General features: G+C 34.4%; 3 protein-coding genes across 3 annotated transcripts; all 3 read right to left on the bottom strand.

The window, feature by feature from the left end:
* Positions 1-667: 667 nt before the first annotated feature.
* LOC131020296 (glycerophosphodiester phosphodiesterase GDPD6-like) lies at positions 668-4894 on the bottom strand. The gene is given in 9 exon segments (XM_057949024.1): positions 668-1149; positions 1646-1801; positions 1960-1989; positions 1991-2179; positions 2313-2422; positions 2943-3017; positions 3150-3333; positions 3651-3829; positions 4733-4894. Coding segments are annotated over 9 exon segments (1176 nt in total). The 5' UTR covers positions 4746-4894; the 3' UTR covers positions 668-909.
* A 7104-nt stretch (positions 4895-11998) lies between these two features.
* LOC131020317 (mitochondrial import receptor subunit TOM5 homolog) lies at positions 11999-13255 on the bottom strand. Its single transcript, XM_057949055.1, has 2 exons — positions 13066-13255; positions 11999-12287 (listed from the first exon to the last, which is right to left on the bottom strand). The coding sequence occupies exons 1-2, from the start codon at positions 13150-13152 to the stop codon at positions 12210-12212; spliced, it is 165 nt and encodes a 54-aa protein (XP_057805038.1). The 5' UTR covers positions 13153-13255; the 3' UTR covers positions 11999-12209.
* A 1437-nt stretch (positions 13256-14692) lies between these two features.
* On the bottom strand, positions 14693-17846 carry LOC131020316 (mitochondrial import inner membrane translocase subunit Tim9). The gene is made up of 2 exons (XM_057949054.1): positions 17546-17846; positions 14693-15160 (listed from the first exon to the last, which is right to left on the bottom strand). Exons 1-2 carry the CDS (start codon positions 17638-17640, stop codon positions 14974-14976), a joined length of 282 nt encoding a protein of 93 aa, XP_057805037.1. The 5' UTR covers positions 17641-17846; the 3' UTR covers positions 14693-14973.
* Between the last annotated feature and the right edge of the window lie 8048 nt (positions 17847-25894).

Raw genomic sequence — 25894 nt, 5'->3', positions numbered from 1 at the left:
TTATCTTTTTTTTTTTTAATTATTATTATAGTGTTTATTTTGCATTAATTATACTTCTTTCGTCCATAAAAAAGAATCTTACTTATCTATTTTTTGTTTACGAAAAAGATTTTCTTTTTACTTTTTGAACTATCATATCATATATTCTCTCTAATATTTAACTATAAATTGTATTTTTATTTTATTTGTTAACTAATAATATACCTTTATCATACTTTTTTGTACTAACATTATCCATACAAATTAAACATTTATTCTACTTCGATCAACTTTAACAATTTTATTAAAACTCGTATCTACTTTGAAACAAAATTCTTTTTCGTAAACGGAGAGAGTAATGAATTTCATCTATTAATCAAAAATAGATTAAGTAAGAAATAATTTTTTGTGGTATAATAAAGCGTATAATTAGAAATGAAACTGAAATTCTACGCTAGTTAGTGCTAAAGCTGCTATATTATAAGGCTGAGCATTGGAGATGCCGCTTAAGGTTCACAATGTTACTCAAACTTAAAGTAGAAATGTATAATTCAAATTTTAATTTACTTTACCAATGTATGATTGAGCTATTTAGCTTCATTAAATGAGCTCAAACGAACTGTCCAAGCCGACCAACGCAAGTTTAGAAGACTGTCTGAATGGAAAATGTGGAACGAATTAAAGATAGTTATGCCAAAGAGACGAAGTTTCATTAGGGTAATCTCAAAGAATTACACTAATACATATACAATGAAATTCAAAATGGAATGTCTATCTCTAGAAGAGAAAGCATTCTCAACTACTTTTTCTCCGGCATTCACAATTCTCCCTTCCTAATTTTATCAAGGGAAGCAGATAAGCAGTTGATACTATCAAAACTAGAAAATAAAAACTCTACATGGCAGATAAGCCAATCCAAAGAATGCAACACTATGGATGCCTAAACTTGGTGATCATAGCTACGATTTTATCGAGCAGGCTATATGCATCCACATCTCCTACTGGGAAGGGACTTGTCCATTGCTGGTAATGATGGAGGCTCCCTGTGAAGTCTGTAAAGAGTCCGTCAACCCCTACCTCGTTTATCCAAAACGCGTATTCTTTATACGGGTCTTGGCTGAAGTTGAAGTGCAGAAACGAATACTCATTCCGGAAAGTGTATGGATGCACCTGATCAACAATGCAGCAATGAAGTTAGAATTTTGAAGCAATTGATCCTCATTTTGTTGGCATTTCTATAAGCTAGATGGCTTCAATTTAAGACCATAAATAAACTGGGCGCGACCAATTTAATATACGAATATTAGAAATTCTTTCAAGAACTGCACACAATCACATCAGTTAATACTTCATGCAGGTTGTTGTAAGATACATGAACAAGTCCAAGAAAGTGATGTGTTGACAGACGAAAGGATATGAGATAGCACGGAATGATCATTTTGAAGTTTTAGCTGCTTCTACCGTAGTTCTTAGGAACCGCTCCAGATAAGTACTCTATCCACTGTGTTATGATTGGTTTATCGAAGAAGGGAGACATGCAATTTGTAATCATGTAATGTGAAGCATATTATGTGGAGAACATCATCAGGATTTGTTAAGATTTGAGTTACTAACTTAAGAGATCACAGTCACAACCCTTTCTCAGAAAAGTAAAAAAGACGGGTACCTGCAGGTTACGGGCATGTGCTCTGGCTACAAGATCGGTCGGAGTTTGCAGATAATTATTTGACGCTGGAACAATGGTATCCTTCCAGGGCCCAATTCCCACAACATATTCCCTGATATAGTCGAGATATTTGTCCGAAGTGATCTCCCAGTATGACTGAAATCAAGCAACAATTTTAGTAACATTGTAGATAGCTATGCTAGAGTTAGTAAAAACATTTATAGACAAAAATTGGCCAACTCTAAGCATGTCTAGAAGACAATTTCCTTACTGATATGGAATGTGGGAGAAGTAAAACCTGCTAAACTACGAACCTGATTTGTGTCTTGAGTTGGCACTGCTAGTGTCATCAATTAGAAATATCTTGGGCAGGTTGGTCAGTTTTGACACATAGGTAAGTGATGTCGGAGCAAACGACTGAATAAAAGCAGGTTGTTTCATCCATTGCTTGGACAAATAAGTACCTTCATATCCGTTCTTTTTTAGTGTCTCAACAAATATATCCTCAAACTTTTTGCCACCAGGCCATTTAACCTGTCGAAAGAAGCATGTAAACAAGTTACACATGGAGTACATATAATATGATGGAACCAGTCATAAATAATTAAATTCTTGATGAAATATATTTTTTAAAATCAGGTATATGCCAAGAGGTGGGTAGGCTCACATGCTGATTGATGAAAACTGGATTCTTTATCTCCGGATATATCCCAACAACCCTTGGTGCATTCAAAGCAATTGAAATGAATTCTTCAAATGTGATAATAGAAAACTTTCCTGCATAGTAATAGAAAATTGAAAGCTTGATCAGACATCGCAAGGTTTCTTCTTTGTCTAACATTCAAGTGTATCAGCACAGATAGCAGATGAAAGAAAATAGTCATCCACAGTTTTTCGTTTTGGTTACAGAAAAGATGTAAATTTAGAGATATTGATTTCACAAGCAGAAGCTTTCAACAAATTTGATGAGATGATACCAACCAAGATTAGCCCATTCTAACCCGATGCAGAAAAGATCAAAGCCAAACATATTAAGAAATAAAAAGATTTACAACTGACTCAACATACATTAATGTAGAGATTTAGATGCTTTTCCACAATAGTAATGTGTGAATTTCTCAAGCATCGGTTTCTCAATGGCACTTTGTCGAAATGCATCTCTTTGGTTTTATTTAGAAATGTTTCCAAATGTAAGAATCATAATCAGCAATTTTACATGAAACAAGCCTCACAATCTTAACTTTTTGCAAATAAAAGAAGCTCATCATGAGAGAAGCCATGAAGGTCCAGCACTAACCGTTATACTGCTGATCCCGGTACTCAAATCTCTGCTTCACTCGCAACAACTTTAACTCTTTTAGAGTGAAATCAACTGCATTTTTTAATCATTGACATTGATAGTCAGAAAATTAAAGTGAAGCAATACAAATACAAAATAGAATAATATAATCGTCATTCTACGACACATTTATAGCTAAGAAGCCTGTTGCTTTGGTATTTTTACCTGGAAAGAAGCCTGTAATTTTTGTCCCTTGAACCTCATAGGTCCTTTTCCGGCTGGCGAACTGTGTATGATTGGCCACATCAGTAGTGACATCAAGGACTACGTCATGGAAGCATATAAGAACACCATCTTTGGAGGCTAAAATATCTGTCTCTATGAAATCAGCACCTTCTTTAATAGCTCTCTGCAAAGTAGCACATAGATTATTAATTAAGAAGGAGGTAGACCGAAAAGTTCCTACTTCAAATCCAGTCCAGTAATCAACACTCAAGACTTGTAAGTGAAATATGATTTTAATTAATAAAAGAAAAAAGAAATAAGTTATCTCAACCCTTTAGGTTGACTGGTTAATAAGATGAACCAGGTTATCATAGATGCAGCATCACATAACTACTGTCATTCAAGCAACACATTTAATACCAATGATCATAGTAATGAGAATAAAATTTTGCAAGACCAAAATGTTAGGTAGCAATATGTGCATAGCACTGAATAGCATACCATGTAGGCGGCAGTGGTTTCTTCAGGAATTTCTCCATTTGAACCACGGTGTGCAATGTTATATGCACGAAATGTTTGTAATGGTTGCCTGTTTCTATCATTTCTCCTGCTTGGGAGTGGATAAAGAGCTCGAGCAGAGCACCCAACAATAAGTAGCAGAAAAACAAAAGGAACAAGGCCTGCAAAGCATAAACAAAACCATTATCGCGTCTTATCATTGTCATGCATAAAGGGTAAAAACACTTTATCCCCTCTTTGAAGTATTAAACCATGGCGCGTACATATGATGTATGAATTCTACAAACATCAGCTGAAATTCCAGACTTACAATTAAGAATAACACTTATGACATGCGAAGAGGTCACGAGACAAGTATCAGAGTAATGAAATGAGAGAATACACAGGTCAAAACAATATAGTTATGCAATCTTAGGTGAATTAGCAGATTATAACATGTAGTGTGATTTTGTCTGAGGGAAGACCTCATTCACAATTATAAACAGCAGTCGAGTACAATACAACATCTCGCTCAAACAAAAGCCCAGCTTTCGTTGGAGTATATCAGCAGAAGATTAGGAAATAGCAACAGAAGCCACTCATGCTACGACCATTTATAGCTCAATGGTTCCTTTTCCCCATCTCATTGAAATTATATCATTTTCGGTAAAAGTCAAATTATCTCAAGGCATTTACTTTAAATCTACTCATGTCTAATGCTAAGCAATCAAATTTTACAGCCATTTGCAATAAAACAACAAAACTATGCACAAAAATCATCTCCAAAAATCAGAATCATTTAGTCTGATAACATGCAAGCTTCCTCCCCTTCATAAAACAACAACACTATCCACACCATTTCATAAACAAGCAGTAAAAATCTGATCTTTTTTGGAAAAAAAAAATTGAAAAATTGAAAAATCAAAGAAGCACCAAATCCATGCATGCCCACAAAAACCCAGATCCCTCAGCTCCCAATCTGAAACGAACCTCAGAGAAACACAAACCACATCAATATCCATGCAATAACAATAGCAATAGCGATTGATGATGAAAGAAAAAACATAATCTTTGATGATACTTACGGGGTGAAGCCATTGGGGTGCTGATCCGCTTTCACACACCAGCACCTTGTCCTGCTATTCTAAGGAATTAATGATTGAACAATCTCTTCATCACCTCATTAATATATACGAGTTTTTCGGATTTGATCTGTTTCAATCACCGCAAACATTAATCATTAATAATCGCGATTCATACTTAGCCGTGGATTTAATCGGAAGGATCCGAATATTCTTTACTTTTGATAGTAATCCAACGACGACGCGCGTTGGGGGCAAAGGGAGTGGATTGACCGTAACATTCAAGGGCGTGGATGGCTTTCAACGGCCCTGATTGAGTGTCACCACTTTTACGCTGTCGTTTTAGATAACCAATCATGCTATAGTGTGAGTTTGACTTTGATGAGTGATATGAGGGTCCTACATAAGCCCCAACGGATAACTAAAATTCTACTTCGTCATCATCGTATGATAACCTATACATTAATTTATTAGATAAATATTACTCCCTCCGTTTCATTGCGCTTGTCCCATTTGATTTCGACACAATTATCAAGGAAAATATTATTAGTGATTTAAGTGTGTAGGTAATAAAAGTATAAAATTGATAAAGTAGGAGATATAAGGTGATAAAGTAGGCTATAGAATGTAATAAAGTGATAAAGCATGAGAGAAAATGTGATAAAGTAATAAAGTTGGAGAGAGATAAGTTAATTAAGAATTTTTATTGTTTAGTTAATTGTTATTATTTATAGAAATGAGACAAGATCAGCGGAACAAACAAAAAAGGAATACAGGACAAAATCAATGGGACGAAATGAGTAATTTATAAGATAAGGTATTTTTAACGTATAACTTAAGAAATAAGAATTTTTTTCCTATTAACACTTTATTCATTAGATACTATAATAAATCTATTTGATATATATATATGTATAGTTATTTGATAAGACTTATACATAAATATTTATATTTAGTAAAATATATTTAGAAGAATATAGATAGAGATTCATTAGATATACATTAAAATTCTATCTGATTTCATCTTTTGCATTAAAAAAATATATATTTATGATTTTGCTTCACTTTTCTACTAAAAGAAAATGAATTAAATCTCAAAGAATATTCTTTAATTTCGCTAAATTAATTAAAAACTATTTTCGAATTTATACTAATCATGAAAAGAGTAATTTTTTATTTTTTATATTAATTACTATATATTGTGAAATTTATAACAATTATATTAAACTATACAATTTATCAATATGAAATTTATGAATTGTGTGCAATGCACACATTCTCTGCTAATGAATTAACAAATACATTTATCTTGTGAATGATGGATATTTTTTCTCCAATTCATTTTATTTTTCGAAATATCCTTACATCTACTCAAAGTTTCCCATTTTCTTAGACAAGTATTAAAATTAGTCATATAGTAAATTAGTAATGATAAAATTAGAAAGAAAAAATAATATTTTTTGGGATATTTTTGTCAAATTAAGTAAGATTTTTTCTTCTTGTTGCATACTATATAATTTGTGAATTATATTGAGTGTGTTTGTTATGTATTGAATGTCTCATAAAGCAATAATTTTGTATAGTATACTATAATTTTTAATCATAAAACTTGAGAATGCATCTTCCACCAACTAGCACATTTAACTATTCGCCTATTATGTTCATAAACAACCCTATACTACTTTTTAATCACAAAACATGAGATCGCTTATCCCACCAACACACATCTAATTATTATCTAATACGTTCATAAAAGTAAAATGCAAGTTTGACAAGTTGGTTGTGTTGAGGTCTTTCCACTTCATGTGGAATGGTCCCACGTCCAAGCCCACAATTATTGACCAAGATTGTGGAGGAAATGTTGCATTTATAGCAACAATATTAATATTGACTTTTGAAGTAAATTGGCAGCAAAATTTTTGCTGCAAGCCTACCTTGTTTCTCGGTAATGCTAACTTGTTTCTCGGCAATGCGGCGAATGAAAAATTTGCCAGACTCCTTCTATTACAGTATTTTACAATTGGGTTACAGGGTGACTATAGGGGAAGACACTTGCAGCTTAACTCCTCTATAAATTGAGCTGAATTCTACCGAATGAAAATGTGCAAGAGTGCGAAAAAAGTGAGGCAAACAAGAGAGAGTTTGGTGAGTGCATTTTGAGAGAAGAAAATTGTGAGGAAAAATCATAGGATTTTTCATCTCTTAAAATAGCAGCTCAGTCCTCTTGTGTTTTCCAAGTTATTAAACTTGAGATTTGTGTTTCCCCTATTTTGTGTAGGGAGAATTTTTGTAAGCCTACTATATACATAGTGGAAGATTTTCTAGACTACGGTCTCGTGGTTTTTCCCAATTTGGGTTTTCCACGTAAAAATTATTGTCTCATATTTTTCCTATATTTTGCACCATATTTGTTTTTCTAGGTTTGGTCCCATTTTGTAATCCAGCAAGATGGAAAAGAATTATCCTGGTTCCGTTGTGTAAGTGTCATTTATTTTTTACACTCTTGGATATTTATCCACCACTTTTCCCAACAAGTGGTATCAAAGCCACCTTGGTTCTGAGGCGGATTAAAAATGGAGGAATCGTCTTCGCTTGGGGGTATGTTCAAATTAAGCGGATCAAATTACTCAATTTGGAAGCCGAGCATGTTGGATCTTCTCTATTGTAAGGATCTCTTTTTGCCCTTACATGGAGATGATGCCAAACCAAAGGATATGAGTGATGATGAATGGCTCATCATGCACATGAAAACAGTTGGTTACGTCCGGCGCTTCATTGAACACAGTATTTTCCATCATTTTGTTAACGAGGAAAAAGTTGATGTTCTTTGGAATAAAATGGAAGCTATGTTTGAAAGGAAAAACGCCTTAAACAAAGCTTCCATCATCAGAAAAATCGTTCGCTTGCGATATGTGGAGGGTGCCAACATGACGGAGCACCTAAATGCATATCATGGTCTTATCAACCAATCCACCAACATGAAGATTTCTCTTGATGATGAAGTTGAAGCTTTATTGCTACTCAGTTCGTTGCCGGACAGTTGTGACACTCTTGTAGTGTCAATCAGCAACTTGGCTCCAGGTGGAGCACTGACCTTGCAGATGGTCAAAGATTGTCTTCTTAATGAAGAATCCAGAAGAAAAGATCAAGAACGTTCTTCTGAGACAAAGGCGATGATTGCTGAAAATGGAGATCGAGGGAGAAGTAAAAGTAAAGGCTCTCAATACTCGAGAGATAAATCCAGGGGAAAGTCTAAACCCAAAAAAGACTTCAAATGCCATTATTGCGGTGGTCCAAACCACTACGAGAGAGACTGCAGAAAGAAGAAAAGAGATCAAGCGCGTGGAAATAATGAAAAAGCTGAGAAAGACACAACAACAGTTGCAACTGATGGCGATGTTGTCGCAGTTTGCGATGATGCTCTTGTGAGTTCGTCATGCCAACAAACAGACTGGATCGTTGATTTGGGTGCATCATATCACATTACGCCACATCGTGATATGTTTGCATCTTACACCGGTGGCAATTTTGGCAAAGTCAGAATGGCCAATCATGGTGTGACAGAAGTTGCTGGTATAGGAGACATTGTCCTACTTACTGACATGGGATGTAAGCTTATCTTAAAAGATGTCCGACATGTTCCTGATATCAGACTCAATATTATTTCCACTGGCAAGTTCGATGATGATGGCTACATCAACCATTTCGGCGAAGGAAAATGGAAGCTAATCAAAGGCTCTCTAATTGCAGCAAAGGGTAGAAAGCAAAATTCTCTCTACATGATGCATGCAACATTGTCCAATGGAGAGGTGAATGCAATCTTCAAAAATTCCTCCATTGAGATATGGCATAAGAGGCTTGGGCATCTGAGCCAGAAAGGTCTGGAGATCTTGGCTAGAAGAAGCCTCATCCCTGAGGTTAAAGGAATGCACTTGGAAACCTGTGTTGATTGTTTGGCTGGAAAACAACACAGAGTTGCATTCAAGAGCTTCTTTCCCTCAAGAAAAGCTCAACCTCTTGATTTGGTGCACACAAATTTGTGTTACATGAAAGACAGAACTCTTGGTGGCGCACTATATTTCATCACTTTCATTAACGATTTTTCGAGGAAAATCTGGTGTTTTGCCTTGAAAACTAAAGACCAAACCTTGGAGGTCTTTAAGCATTTTCAAGCAAAAGCCGAGAGACAAACGGGAAGGAAATTGAAGTGTGTTCGTGCAGATAACGGCGGTGAGTACCAATGCCCGTTTGAGCAACACTGTAGGAACCATGGTATCAAGCTTGAGAAAAGCGTCCCAAAAACCCCTCAACACAATGGTATGGCAGAAATGATGAACAGAACAATTTGTGAAAGAATTAAATGCATGTTGTCGCACTCCAAATTGCCAAAATCCTTTTGGGGTGAAGCTATGAAGATCGCAGTTGACTTGATCAACCTTTCTCTATCAACTCCTCTAGATGGTGACATTCCAGATAGAGTTTGGTTCGGGAAAGACGTGTCTTACAAACACTTGAGGTTGCAGGGCTTTTGTTCACATTCCAAAAGATGAAAGATCCAAGCTTGATGATAAAACCAAACCATGTATCTTCTTGGGATACGCTCATGAAGAGTTTGGTTACAGATTATGGGACCCAGCTAACAGGAAAGTCATCAGAAGTAGGGATGTTGTATTCCTTGAAGATCAAGTTCCTGATCATACAAAAAAAAGCCTGAATCTAATTCAGAAGTTCCTGTCAACTTATATCCAACTCCTTCACCGACACTCCAAAATTACGGAGGAGATACCCAACTGGAGCATGTTGATCCAGTTGATGGCGAAGCAGGTGACGATCAAATTCCACCTGTACAAGATGATGTCCCTCCAGTCCAGTCAGAAGGTCTACCAGAGAAAGACAACCTTCTACCAGATATAGCCCACATGAGTATGTAATGCTCATTGATGGAGGAGAGCCACATAGTTTTGTAGAAGCCATGGCGCATGACCAAAAGGAGAAGTGGTTAGAAGCCATGACGGAGGAGATGAACTCCTTAGTTGAAAATCACACCTATGACTTAGTGAAGTTACCAGCCGACAAGAGATCACTGAAAAATAAGTGGGTCTACAGATTTAAGGCTGAGGAGAATAGCTCACAACCAAGGTACAAGGCGAGACTGGTTGTGAAGGGTTTCACTGTTTCAGTCAGAAAAAGGGTGTTGATTTTGAAGAGATTTTCTTACTAGTGGTGAAGATGTCTTCAATCAAAGTGGTGCTCGCGATTGCTACCAGTTTGGACCTGGAGATCGAGCAACTTGATATGAAGACTGCATTTCTGCATGGAGATTTAGACAAAGAAATCTACATGGACCAACCTGACGGTTTCAAAGTCAAAGAAAAAGAGAACCTTGTATGCAGGTTGAAGAAGAGCTTGTATGGCTTGAAACAAGCTCCCAGACTATGGTACATGAAGTTTGAGTCCTTCATGTCTGCCCATGGCTAGAATAGGACCACCTCAGATCACTTTGTTTTCTTCAAGAAGTTCACAGGGAGGTGATTTTATCATATTGTCAGTCTATGTTGACGATATGTTAATTGTAGGCAATGATGCCAGCAAGATTGATAAGCTGAAGAAAGAGCTAAACAAGTCTTTTGCGATGAAAGACTTAGGCGCGGCTAAGCAGATCCTTGGAATGAAGATCTTCAGGGACAGGAAGAGCAAGAAGCTCTGGTTATCTCAAGAATAATATATTGAGAAAGTTCAGCATATTGATGTGAGATATCATTGGATTCGAGATGCACTTGAAAGGAAACTAATGCAACTCGAAAAAGTCCACACCGATGAGAATGGTGCCTATATGTTTACCAAGTCCTTACCCCAAGATAAGTTTGAGATCTGCAAACGTGAAGCAGGTCTAGTTGAATCTCCACATGACGTGAGGGAGCAGAATTGTTGAGGTCTTTCCACTTCATGTGGAATGGTCCCACGTACAAGCCCACAATTGTTGACAAAGATTGTGGAGGAAATGTTGCATTTATAGCAACAATAGCAATATTGACTATTGAAGTAAACTGGCAGCAAAATTTTTGCTGCAAGCCTACCTTGTTTCTCGGCAATGCGGCGGATGAAAGATTTGCCAGATTCCTCCTATTACAGCATTCTACAATTGCAGCTATAGGGTGGCTATAGGGGAAGACATTTGCAGCTTAACTCCTCTATAAATTGAGCTGAATTCTGCCGAATGAAAATGTGCAAGAGTGCGAGAAAAGTGAGGCAAACAAGAGAGTTTGGTGAGTGCATTGTGAGAGAAAAAAAATGTGAGGAAAAATCATAGGATTTTTTCATCTCTTAAAATAGTAGCTCAGTCCTCTTGTGTTTTCCATGTTATTAAACTTGATAATTGTGTTTCTCCTATTTTGTGTAGGAAGAATTTTTGTAAGCCTACTATATACATAGTGGAAGATTTTCTAGACAATGGTCTCGTGATTTTCCCAATTTGGATTTTCTACGTAAAAATTATTGTCTCATATTTTTCCTATATTTTGCACCATATTTGTTTTTCTTGGTTTGGTCCCATTTTGTAATCCAGCAAGAGGGGAAAAAATTATCCTGATTCTGCTGTGTAAGTGTCATTTATTTTTGACACTCTTTGATATTTATCCACCACTTCTCCCAATAGGTTGGAGGCGTGCAACCACCATGGACATCAAGTAGTGAGTGTATTGACCAATAAGCATGCCATAGATTCCACATTAACTAGTGAAAATGGATTGACTTAATCACATAAATCGTACCCAACACATATAAACGACCATTGGGCATTGTTTTCTTATTTAGATTAAGTGCTCGTTTGGTTCAAGTGGAGAAATGAAAAGAAAATAAAATCAAATAAAGGGATGAAACAGTAACAATAATTATTTTATTGAGTGTTTAATTTAACAATGGAAAGAAATCAGCAGTAAAGGAATCCCGGTAACAAATTGAGTGATTGAATTATCCTCAAATAAGAGTAATGATTAACCCATTACCCAAACCAAAAACAAGTAATGGATTTTCCAACCTTCAAAAATACTCAATCAAACATGGGCTAAAGAGGAGAGTCGGTGACTACATAACACATTTGGTGTTGATAAGATTTGTGTAGGAAGATCTTATGCCCCATAAATTGCACCAAATACATCACTTGTACACCAAACTAGAAACACCTAATGTTATCTACAGCCCCACAAAGCAAAGTATGGGGAGTTGATCACAGCGTTCATACGATAATATAACAAAAATGCAGATGGAGAATAAATCAACAGGAAAATACTTTGTCAAATAAAAAAACCCCAACAGCTATTATCACTGCAATCCAAATTTTACTCTTCCATGAATTTGGCAGTTTAAAAGACAAATCATTCGAAGATCATAAACAGAGGGGTAAAGTAAAGATAAAGCAAACGTGCATAAACTAATCCATCCTATCAACAAGAAGCTCAAACTCCTTGCCCGACCCGATCTCTCAAATGGCCATCATATCACCATATTGGCGCATCAAGACAATAGATCCAGCAAAAATACCTACTGCACGGAGTAATTTCTGCAATTTGTAACACAAGGAATGAATTAAGCTACGCTGAAAATACTACATACATCCCACATATTCTCATACACAAAACACTATATATGCAGAAAACTATAACTACTTATTATTCTAAGGCTCTAAAACTTATACACAACACTATATCTCTGCAGAAAAACTATACATTCTTATTATTCCAAGACTCATACACAAAACAGTATATCTGCCAAAAACTAGACCTTCTCATTATTGTCAAACTCAAAATTTCATACACGAAACACTCTTCATTCATCTAAAGAATGCGAACATCACACAAGATACTTTATTCCAAGTTCAAATTGTTTTTCATCTCCCCACAATAGCAAACCAGCCAATGCGATGACATCAAAAATCAACTCTTGGCATGTATAATGAAATTGCAGAAACAGAGAAGTCACAAACAGAATCATTAAAATTGCTAAATTAACACTTGTAACATTTCTAATAATTCTCAAACTCTAAAACTCACGCACGACAAATTCAACACCTATTAAATTTCTAAAGAAGATCAATGAGTCTACATATACTAAATTCAAAGAATGAATTTCACCCATGCACCCGATTTCTCCAAAGAAGGCAAACCGGAAGGAATAAAATTACGATTTTTTTATTTTCGAAATCTACAGTAAATATAAGCAAAACACCAACATGTGAATGATTAATATTTTCAAAAAACACAGATAAAAACACGGATGAAGAATTTATTGAAAAAACAGATAAACATAGAAAAAAGAAGAAACAATTGCAGTAAAATTACCACGTTGTGATCCCATTTTTCAGGATCGTGAACCTGGGAGTGCCAAAAGGCCTTAATACTGTCCAGAGAAATCACTTTATCCGCCATCAAATCTTCTTCTTCTTCTTCTTGAGAGGAATAACGAGTGAGTTTAATTGGGGGCTAGGGTTTTGTATCTCTGAGGTTGCTTGGGGTTTTGAGGAGAGAGAAGTTTTGTTATAATTCCTGAAGTAGCCTTGGTCCGTTTCCGGGGCAATTTTGAAAAAAAGAAAAGTGGAGTTTTTCTCTTCGGTAAAATGTTTTATTTTCTTATTTGATTAAATTAAATTTCGGCGAAGATTACAACCATGAAAATCAAATATTAGTGCTGCTTTGAAAGGGAAAAAACTAGTTAGGTGAAATTTCTTCACTCCCTACAAAATCACATTAATCCTAACTTTAACTTCCAAAGGATAATATTTTCAAAAAAAAAAAAAAAACTTCCAAAGGATAATATTAACAAAAATAATAGTAATAAAAAAAATCATGTTTTTCAGATCCAATCCTTCGAAAAAATTGATAATTTTTCGATTAATCTTTTCCCCCATATTTTTGATGATTTTGTTCGAACCCAAAACAACGATGTCTCATCTTACATACTTTGGCCGTTCACTTTAAACACACCTTATGAGAATTTTAGAAGCATAAGTAAGTGTCATGACATTTTAGCAATACCATTGTACTATGTTTAACTAAGCAGCTTACGACTTATAAACCCCTTCAGAGTATTTGGTAAACCAAACTTTTAAACAATTTGTAAGTTGTAATAATAACCTCCCAAAAAAAATTAAATCCTCTATACCAGCTATTTTTTTTTCATAATCTTATATGTAATAATCATTTTACAAAGATTTAATTATAATTTATTATTTTTATTATATGCCATTTCAAATACATTTTTCGTTCACTTTTTTCTCAATAACAATAATCTCTTTATCCCTATCACAAAATTTATCTTTAGCTTGTAAAACTCAACACTTCGACAAATTTTAATTTTTGAAAAATTACATTTAATATACTCTTAAAACATCTTATAAGATATTATTCAAATACTTTAATAATTTATAAACTTCTAGTAAAAAACTACATCTAATACACTTTTAAAACATCAAAATTATTGAAGCTTATAACTATAAGCTATTTAACATAAGCTTACCAAACACCCTCTTTACATCTTTCATAAATTTTGAAGTTTTGTTCTCTTCATTTTCTAAATTACATTTTGTGCCGGTTCTCGGCAATTTTATTCGAAATTTAAAGTAATTCAATTATAAAAGGATATTTAGCTTCTAAATCACAACCTGTCGACTTTTGACATATTGTCCACTAAAATATAATTCCAAAACTACAATGTGTGCAGACAAAATTAATGTTTTTGACACGAACAAAAACAACTTTATTTCAAGTAAACTTGACATATGATATGAATTGCAAAAGAGTCAATTAGTATTCTCTTGCAATATTAAAAACAGTACGTAAAATCAATAAATTGGACAGGAGATTGCAATTTAAATGCAATCATTCATGTTTCAACTTTAGAACTAAAATGATTAAAGTATCTTTGTAATATGCCAAACTCGGAAACTTATCAGGTCCAACACAAAAAACCTAGAATCGGAATATTTAAATGTTACTAAAAACCAAATATTGATAATCTCATATAACAATATTTGACATAATCAAAATTGAAAAGAATAAGCTGCAGGGAGTCTGTAACAGCTTCAATAACGTTACAAGAAACGATATCTTACCTTATTGCGTCCAAATAAGTAGCATTAGTAATAAGTCCTAACCAAAGCAAATCTTCAAAAACTATTAATGTAATGGAATGCCCTCAAAGTTGGCAAGTAGGAACAACGCCTACCAACGGAAAAGGTCTGTGACTGCATCTTAATCTGGTGTGGCAGCTCCTTGGTTTAGCTCGGCAAACCTCATGCCGACGCGCATAGAGTGCTTTAAGAATTTCTCCGCACATCTGCGGACACAAGTCTCTTCTTGCTTATCTAGAGTTTTGCGCCTGAATGTGTCGACACAGTCGGTGAAACATCTTTCCACAAGTGTATTATACATCCTTAAACTGCAGCCAGAAATCAGACATGAGAGGGAAGAAAAATTAAAAAGAAAGAGAAGAGTTAGTATTGCATATTGATCCATAAATAATCCAATTTTAGCAGCTTCAATTCTGCTAAACCAATATGTGGTAGTTTCTTAGAAAGAAGATTGGATAACTGAACAGAAAATGAAAGAACAAATGAAATTTATAGATTGGTCACTGTCTGGGGATAACAGTAACTTCAATTAATCGTGATCCATGTCACTGTATCAAGTTATGCGATAAAAACGCATGCAAAAGCAGTAGAGCATGAGAAGCGTATTCTCATATGCATATAAGGGTAAATGTTGAAAGACTAACCATATCATCTAAAAGCTAGCACATGTGGAGACCCAATATGAGAACTTTGTCAAACCCTTGAACATAAAAGTGTTCCCATATGACTGGTCAACACAGACCTTTTGTTTGGAGTAGCTATGATATCATTTTGACTGACCTCATCTACAAGCATAAGACGGTAGGGATGAGTATCAGTTTAGTTTTAGTTAGTATCTTCAATAATGCATGAGCTCTAAAATGCTCCCCAAGACAATACTTATTTATATATTGATCCCACATGGGCAGATCAATATTTGAGCGAGTGACTATTATAGCTTGCAAAGGAGCTTTATTTAGCAGCGAAAAATTTATCCTTTCCCATTACAGGACTCTACATGTATATATGATACTGGCATATACTGTACCCAGGTAAAGCTTCGCTTGGTCATTGAATTCTCCAAACTGTAATTAAACATTATAATTCCTCAATACTAATGACAGAAATCACCCTCAAGTCTTTGTAGTTACAATTGTTCTTAGTGGATGTAAAGTAAAATCATTAACAAATATATCCCACAACATGGAATATTTTTATACTTCACTACCCAAGTAAAGTCCCATAAAGTATTTAGAATCACCAATATGGAAAAAATATAAGCCGTTGGCAGTTTTTTTGGTCTAATTTGTTTGTAGTCAATGAAACTCTATGAGTAACCATGTACAAGTACAAGACCATGAAAATTTTCCAAGTCATTTTAGCATGATGATAGGGAAAGGTTTCAACATTTCTTATAGAGTTCTGCAAGAAAAACAGCAACCCCCAAACATCTTCTAGTACATAAACCGGTAATAACTAATAACCATACAAGATGTCAAATTTCCAAGTTGAAATAATGATAGAAACCAACAAAAATTTGTTCTAAAACTAGATCCTTAGAAGAGTATGTGAATCAATGCTTCCTACAAGTAACTGAACAAATGGGATGCCTAATCAAATAGGCTCGAATCAAATAACTAATAGATATTAACATTGCTTGCTCCATAAAGCAGCTTCTTTTAAAAATTTAGTCTCTCTCTATCTCTACTAGGTAATAGAAAGAAAATGGGATTTTTATAACATCAAATCCAGGACAAAAGGAGAAAATACATAGCTCAAACTTTAGACAAGAGAATAAAGCAGGGTCAATAACAAAATCAAGAAAGAAAGAAAGAGAGGATAACAAAGAAACTCAAGGAGTCAAAGACAGATCAAGAAAATCACAAGGGAAAGGATGTCAGGTATAAGAAATTATTATCATATGTTTGACAACTTTAATAAGAATAGTACACAAGACAATCTCACCCAGCCAATCATATCAACATACTTATGACCAATTCCATTCCAATTAGAGTCAACACAGTTAACACCCATCTAAAGCTAGCAATTAGCATTTCTTAGATTAAGGCCGCATAAAAAGATGCAATAACTTTACAGCAATTACAATCAACCTTCTAAATCATAAGCCAGAAAGACACTTCAATAACAAATGTCAGAGTTACATTTGCCAATATTATTCAATGACTGAACTAAACTTTCCTTAATCTTCCCCATCTCTAGCATATGCGACAATGGAACAGCCATTAAATGCCATCCAGCAAAAAAAAAAAAATCAACCGAACAAATAACATAGTTAATTGCAGATTGCAGACGGGAATAGCTGCAATGAAACACGATCAAAGCTGAACAAGTCCACTCAGTTAGTTACACTCGTAATATCCACATGCATTAAGCAAGCAACCATCTAACTAATCACTTCCACGCCAAGATAAGCTCAAAAACGAAACGACACGCCCAAACTAAAATCAATGAACACCAACCCCATTCAAGCCAATTAAAGCCATTATATGACACTAAAAGTAACATCCAACGAATTAATAATAATACTCAAATTTTTTTAGGCCTCGAACAAACTTCGATTTGGATTAATATATGCGAAAGATCGTATACCGTTGAATCAAATACGTCGAATTCGTTTTCCATTTCCGAATAAATCATAAAACCGTAAACCAGAGCGCGGCAGGCGCGCGCAAACACACACACATATATATTACCTGTCGCGGATTTGGAGCTGGTCGATCATGGAAGACATTCGGAGCTTATCCTCCTCGGGAAGAGCGTCCAGATCTCCGAGCATGCTCTTGTCCATTGTCGATGAGTTTCTTGAACGTACAACCGAAGCTTCACGGAGTACAACCCTGCGAGGGTTTGGAGACTACTTCTTCAAAAACCCTAGAAACACAAGGAGTCAAAACGGTGCTCCTCCCCTGTTTTATTTTTTTCTGTTTCCTAAAATGACCGGATCGCCCTCGGCCAACATTTTGAACAAAACATTATTTTTTGAGATTACATTTTGAAAAAAAAAATTAAATACTTGAAATAAAGTAATCTTGTTTATAATTGGAAAACCAAATTTGATTATGTAACATTCTAAAATTGAAATATTTTAAATCTCTCTATTCTCCTTTATTCTTATTTCTTTCACAAGTCAAATTTTTTATTTCACACTGATTTTTAATCAAACTTCATTTTAACTTGGCCCATTAACTTTTAATTGGTCAAATAAATAATTATATTTTTATTAAAAAGTTAACTTAATTTATTTAATATAACTCTGGCCAATAATTAAATTTATTGAATAATGTGAGTCCATATATTAAAATAATGAATCAATAAATTATATTTTTTGAGTTATTTACTATATTTTATCAATTCTATAACTCAACATTCAACTTTATGATATTTTAGCAAATGTAAAATCTATATAAAAGCGAATTAAAACGATGCAATTTGAAACGTCATTTTTTTTTAATTCATAACCTAAACAAAAGTATATATGTATGCAATTTTTATTAAACAAAAGTTGAATTCCAAGTTTTGTCATAAAGCTTTACAAATTCAAATCTAACTTGAATAATATATTTTGTAATCTTTTAACCAGATTTTAAGTTACACATCAATTATTCATTAGACTTCACAATTGAAAATCTAAATAATTTTTAGTCATTTTATTAAAGATATATATTAGTTTACGTGAAGCAAATCAATTTTTGTAAGCATATTAAAATTTAGGGCAAATAGCGCCAAAATCCACGAACTTTGGCAAATTATAATTTTGACTATGACTTTCAAATGTTCGTGTAAACTATATAAACTTTCAATTGATTCAAATTTTGTTCCATAATGTTCAATTTCGCCTGATTTAAAGCTTACACGGTACTCAAAATTGCCAACATGATAACGTTGTCCGTGCGAGCAAGCGACGTTGTTTGTTATAAATTAAAACATCATCATTTTATTGTAATTTGAGATTGAATTCGTTAATTGTGGTAAAAATTGAGTTTGCAACCTAAAAGTTAGGGTTATTCTTCACAAGACCATGGTTCTTCGTCAACCACTGATTTTGGTAGGACTATTTGTCCACCACTTCTCGGATTGTAAAATTCGGGGTGGGTCAAGTACCATACCTGCAAATTGCGAGTACCCGACTTGCAAAATCACCCCAAAACAATACCCTCACTCCCCCCGCGTTGCATATGCGGGTACTCACATTACCCGCTATTTTTTGAAGTCATGCAAATTGAGGGTATTTTGTCCGGCAAATTGAGGGTATTTTGTCCAACTATTTAAAAATTATGAATAGGAAGGAGGAAATTAAAAATTATTGCAATTTGATAATAAATAAATTAAAATAAATAAAAAATTAATTAATTAAATCCAAAATCGGGTATACGGGTACCCGCATTACCCGACGTGGGTACCCGATACTCGAAATTTTATGGAATTACATACTCGCACCCGACCCTCTTTATGATTTGGGAGGGTATCGGGTATTCGATGCCCGCGCGGGTAATCGAGTCGAGTGAGGGTGTACCCGATACCCTCTACCCTAATTTACACCCATAACCACTTCGATTGAAGGCATTTTTGTTGCGATTCTCAAGTTGCCATGGCTAGTTATTCAAGCTCAACCTCGAGCTCGCGCCCTTATCTCGAAATGCAGCAACCTCGAGCTCGCGCCCTTATGTCCTCGTGCAGCTGTAAGACTTTTTTTTATTTTTTTATTTTGTAATGTTGTATGTTCATATGCATTTATATATGTAACTGTTTTTTTTTTAAAAAAATTATAGTGAGATGATTGAGGAATGTGGTATTAGATTGATTCGAATCTTATGTTATATTACAAGCTCTGTTTTCAGAAGTTGAAGCTTGAAAGAGATAATGCTTTGGAGCATATGTATTAGACGGTGCTCAATTAGATTATATATACTAATCATCTCGTCCTTATTATATATACTAAAACATTCAAAAGTAAGCTCAGTTATGCTCATTTTAATTAGCATAAGATACCTTGAATAGTTAAATTATTGACTTTCATCCTTTGGCACTTTCCTGATGAGCATCTTTTGTTCGCATGACCATCATAAAACTATAACTATATTTTTATATTTATAGAATATTTAATAATATACTCATAGTTGATTATAACTTGAGCTCTGTTAATTTAATTCGGCTTAATTTAATTCCACCTAACTTTCAAGGTATATATTGAAAAAAGTAATTTAGCTAAATTATGAAGTTTAAAGTACGTAGTATTAATGATACAGAATTTCGTGTGTTGGCCTCAGAATAAATAGTTAATGTTCAAGGCATGAGGTTTTGGGTTTGAGTTCATCGTCGTGCGGTCTTTAAATTTCTTTATTTATTTATATAATGTATATTTATATATAGGAATAGGATCATGTAGTATCCAAGCTTATGGTAGTACCGTAGGACCAATTCTTGACCACACATTTATGACATGTGGCGCATCAAGATGGTGACACACGTGGCAAAGAGCTTCCAAGCATTCAAAGGCAAAATCTGGAGAGGGGTAAAATTGGAATATAATTTTCAGAATTAAAAATTAAAAAATATATATATATTTTTTAGATTTTCTCAAAATAGATATATTTTAAATGCATAAAGTCTCACACGAAGATGCATAAAGTTTTCACATGAAATGCATAACTTTGAACAGAAAAATGTATTTGAGTTTTACAGTTTTGGTATTTTCACCACCCCACCCCATACCACCCCCCACCCCACCCCACACCCCCCCCAAAATAGGCATGTTTCACATGCATATAAAATCAAACAAAAATGCATAAAGTTTTCACATAAAAATGAATTAAATTATACAAAAAATGCATTTCATTTTAATAAATCTGGTATTTTCGTCACCCCATCCCTGCCCCACCCCCACCCACCCCCCACGCCCACCCCCCAAGCCAATTTTTTTTTTTCAAAAACTGATTTATGCATTTATATTTAACAGTATATGCATTTTATTGTTCTTGATTATGCATTCTTCTTTTTTATATACACATGTTTTATAATATTTTATTTTAGGGTATAGGGTTTAGGGTTTAGTGTTTAGGTTTTTAGTGTTTAGGGTTTAGTTTTTAGGGTTTAGGTTTTAGGGTTTAGTGTTTAGGGTTTAGTGTTTAGGGTTTATTTTAGGGTTTGGGTTTTAGTATTTACGGTTTAATGATGTTTAGATTTTAGTGTTTTAGAGTTTAGGGTTTAATTTTTAGGTTTTAGTGCGTAGTGTTTTAGTGTATATAGGTTTTAGTGTTTAGTATTTATTTTAGGATTTTGGTTTTAGGGTTTAGGGTTTAATGATGTTTAGCGTTTAGTGTTTAGGGTTTAGTTCTTAGGGTTTAGTGTGTAGTGTTTTAGTGTATAGGTTTTAGTGTTTAGTATTTATTTTATGGTTTGGGTTTTAGTATTTAGGGTTTAATGATGTTTAGATTTTAGTGTTTAAGGTTTTCGTGTGTAGTGTTTTAGTGTATATAGGTTTTAGTGTTTAGTATTTAATTTAGGATTTTGGTTTTAGTGTTTAGGGTTTAATGATGTTTAGAGTTTAGTGTTTTAGTATTTAGGGTTTAGTGTTTAGGATTTTTTTAAAAAAAATGTATTTGCAAAAATAATTATTTGTAGTTAATTATTTCTAGCAAAAAAAAATTAATTTTTTTCAAAAAATGTAATGCATTTTTGTGTGAAAGTATATGCATTTTTGTGTGAAAGTATATGCATTTCAGAAATTCAGTTTTTGAAAAAAAAAATTAGGGGGGGGGGGGAGGGGTGGGGTGGGAGTGGGTCAGTGGTCAAAAAATCAGTTATATGAATATTTTGAGAATATAAAAATATATATTTTCCGAAAATATTTTTCGATTTTACCCCTGCCCAGATTTTTGTCTTGAATTGCCTTGGAAGCTTCTTGTCACGTGTCACAATCTCAATGCACCTCTTATCCAAATCATGTGGTTAAGAATTGGTCCTACGGATCTAACATAAGCTTGGATACTATAAGAACCCAACCCTATATATATATATATATATATGATACAGAATTAAACACAATGTATATGATATACAATATTACGTGATAAATGAAGCTAAATACTGATAAAAATAATTATTACGTAATGAATTAAATGATTTTTTCTTATCCCTTGTAATCTTCCTCATAGTGCCCTGATTAAGGGTTATTAGGGTTATTTATCGAATTGTAATACTGATGTTTCTTCTATAATAATTATGTTCTTTTTTTAATTAAGGCTATATTGAAGGAGTTGTTAAGATTATTTATCAATATTTTTAATATTAGATTAGAATGAGGTTATATGATTTATATGTGAAAAGAGTGTACGTATTATTCTTTCAAATTAATTTTAGATAAGTATAGTGCAAAAATTGGGGATTGTGTTCAGTGTCGGAGCTATGAATTAATTTGGGAGGGGGCTGAACTTGTATGGAGGTTCGGGGGCGGTAGTTCTAGAGAAATGTTTTTTAGACATTCCGTATATTTAAGGCATTTTTTATTAAAAGAAGAGCATAATAGTAATTTATAAAGAACAACATTTTCATAGATTATATAGTTTCAATATATAACAAGCTAGAATCAATAATAATAAAAGACAAGCATAGTAATAAGAGCATCCGCATTGGTTCCTACTTGATAGCCTACTTGATAGGAGGGGACCACATTGAGTAAGGAGGTCGCATTGAGATTACATGATAGACTACTTGATTTTTTTAGTTTTGATTTTTACACTTTTCTTTAATTTTAATTGCTCAAATTTAAATAACACATTTTACAAATAATTAAATTTCCATTAAAATAAAAATCCTAAAAATTACATAAAAAAAAACTTAAAAACATAATTAAAATTACATAAATTAAAATCCTACTCTAGATCAGTCCACGACGCTTGAGCATTTCTTGGACCATGTACTCGTGTCCCCTCCTTTGTGCATCGCTCATTTGCGTCGTACCCAAGCTGAGGAGCTTCGTATCAAGCTCCTTCTCCTTGAACTCATTCTCCTTCTCCTTGAAGTCGTTCTTCTTGGCGTACTCGGCGGTGATTTTTTTCAAGTTTTGGTCGGACCGCTACAATGCCTCTTTGTATTCCGATGGTTGCTCGGAGCTTGCCGCCTTCCCCTTCCCCTTTGCCTTCACCGCTCTCGCCGCCGCCTTCACCGCCTTGTTTCCAATCGGCCGGGAAGACGAGATCTCCTCGCCCGACGCCGAGGTGGTGAAGCCGCCCTCCTCTGTAGTCTTTGTCCTCTTGGAGGAATGCATGTCTCCCTCGAGGTACATCGATTTGAACTTGTGGTTGTTTCAGAGAATTTTTCACGCGTTCCAATAGTTGAAGGCGGCCTTATTTGGGCTCTGACTTTTGAAGAGGATTTGGGCCTTGTCCCGGAGCATATCCTCAGAATGGTCGGAAGGCCACCGGGTGCGCGTCTCCACCCAAATACTTTCCCAGAGCCGCACATCTTGGCTCACTCGGGCCCAGTGCCCTTGAATTTAGCGGTGCTTGAGGTTGGCGCCGATGAGGGGGTTGACACAGTCGACAATCCGTGTCCAGTGCGCCTCCTCCTTTTGATCGGCCCCACGGATGGCGTCGTTGGTCTCCTCCGTCCAAATTTGGACGATGAGGTCCGTCGGCGCCAGCGCCTGCTTGTCATGCTTGCTCTTGTTGGCGATTTCCTTCCTCCGGCTGCCTTTCTTTGATTTGGCGGCACTATGGGCTACCGGTGGCTCCTCCTCGCCGGTTGGAGGATCATCCCCCACGGTACATCCCTCCAAATCGGGATGATAGTCGCCTGAGAGATTGGGGCACCAATTTAGATCATAGTAGTTTGGGTTGTGTGGATCCATGAAAATTGTAGAGAGAGGAATAAGATTGAAGATGGTGGGAGAGGAGATGGAAGTGGAAGAATAATGAAGGTGGTGGAAATGAAAAAAGAAGAAAGGGGAATTTAAAGAAGAGAAAAAAAGAAAAAAAATGCCAAACGATCAAATGGACCGATTTTCAAAACAAAAATTTGGGGAAATGCCAAAACGGTCAGATTTTGAAATTTGACATTTAAATTTTATTTTTTTTTGTTTATTCGGCGCGTGCATAGCACACGCCCGCAATAAAGCCGCTATCCCCCTACCTGTTCTATCGTGAGCCTCTCGAGTAGGGAGGGGCTGCATCACATTACTCGATGCCTCCTCTACTCTAGTAAGAGGCATCACGTAATGCGATGCGGATGCTCTAATAACAAACAAAAAAAAATTGGGCATTCCTTACATTTTAGGCATTTTCTATTAAAAGACAAGCATAATACTCCCTCCGTCCACCAAAAGTGGACCACTTTGGCTGATCACGAGATTTAATAAAATTTATGATAATTTTGATGTAGTGGAAAAATGGTCCCACCACTTTATGAGATGTGTGGTTGAGATTGAATTTGGGATGATTTTTTTGTAAATAAAGAGTGTTTGTAAGGATAAAAGATTAAAGTGGATGGTGGGACCATTTCTATAAGAGAAAAGTGGTATACTCTTTGCGGACGCCCGATATAGTAAAAGTGGTCCACTTTTGGCGGACGGAAGGAGTAATAATAATAATGTATACAATTTTTTTTTATAATATAGACATATATCTATATATTTTTTTTTAAAAAACTCACAATTGGGAGGGGGTTTCAGCCCCCCCAGCCCCCTTGGCTCCGCCCCTGATTGTGTTTAAAATTAGGGTTAATGGCTAGTAAACCACTGACCTTGGGTATATTCTGGTTTTAATCTTTAACAAAAGATTCTACCTATAAAACTACAAACTTTGGGCACATTCTAGTTTTAACATTTAACAAAAGATTATGCTTGTAAAACCACAACTTTGGGCATATACTAATTTTAATCTCTAACAAAAGATTTTGCGTATAAATATATGAACTTTTAGTTGTTTCTGATTTTAACTACGGGAACAATATCTGACCACATACGCAGATTTAATCAGGATAATTTTGCCTGATTGTAATTAGGATGGATTTAATTTATTAATTTTTTATGTATTAAACAACGTCATTTAACATTTATAAACCATGTAAAATTTATTGTTCATGTAGTTAAATGTATAACAACTAAAAATTTAAATATTTATATGCATAATTTTTTGTTGGAGTTTAAAATCAGAATATGCCAAAAGTATGTAATGTTACACACATAATTTTTTTTAGATTAAATCATAATATGTTCAAATTTGGTGATTTTACGTGACATATCCTTAAAATTACCCTTTGCAACAATATCATGATCTAGCCTTATTTTTTTAAAAGCCCAAACAGAAACGAATATATTGGATCGCATCCTTTTTTTTAGTTTCATTTATTTTTATGGGGAATTAGGCCCATTCGATCCTAAAATGTTAAAGAAAATGGTTGATAAAATAAAACAGCGATCGTCAACTATACAATCTCGTTAGTTTAAACAACTATACAATTTCTTTCTTGTAAATAATTTCGGCATCTCTTATTTTCTGGCGTAGGATATGAACAAGTAATTCATTAAACAATTTTTTTTATATATAATTGAAGAAAAATTATAAATTAATAATTGACAAGTTTTTTTTTTTTTTTGAGAATATTAATACTCGATAAGTTAATTATGGATAAAAATGCATTTTTTTGCCTAGGAATCATTAATTGGAAAGAGAAAAATATGCGGACGACCACAATTAATAGCTGATTAATTAAAAATATTAATTAACATAATCTATTAATATAGGAAAACATAATTTTTTTAGCAATTTTTCCCGTCAATTAAATGATATTTTTACAATTACACCATGAATTAATGACAATTGTTTTAAAATTTAGGAGATAGTAGAGAGAAATATAGGAAGAGAAGATAAAATAGAATCCATCATTTCAGCTTCACAAAATGTGTGTGTGTGTGTGTGTGTGTGTGAGAGAGAGAGAGAGAGAGAGAGAGAGAGAGTAGAGGGAAGATGACACATAAAGAAAATGAGAGAGAATTTCTTTAAAAATAAATAAATAATTATATCTTATTTATTTTTGATTAATTT

Source organism: Salvia miltiorrhiza, chromosome 4, assembly GCF_028751815.1.
Source record: "Salvia miltiorrhiza cultivar Shanhuang (shh) chromosome 4, IMPLAD_Smil_shh, whole genome shotgun sequence".
In the NCBI taxonomy this organism is placed as follows: Eukaryota; Viridiplantae; Streptophyta; class Magnoliopsida; order Lamiales; family Lamiaceae; genus Salvia; species Salvia miltiorrhiza.
The sequence above is the reverse complement of the archived record's forward strand: the minus strand, read 5'-3'. Positions and strand labels throughout refer to the sequence as shown.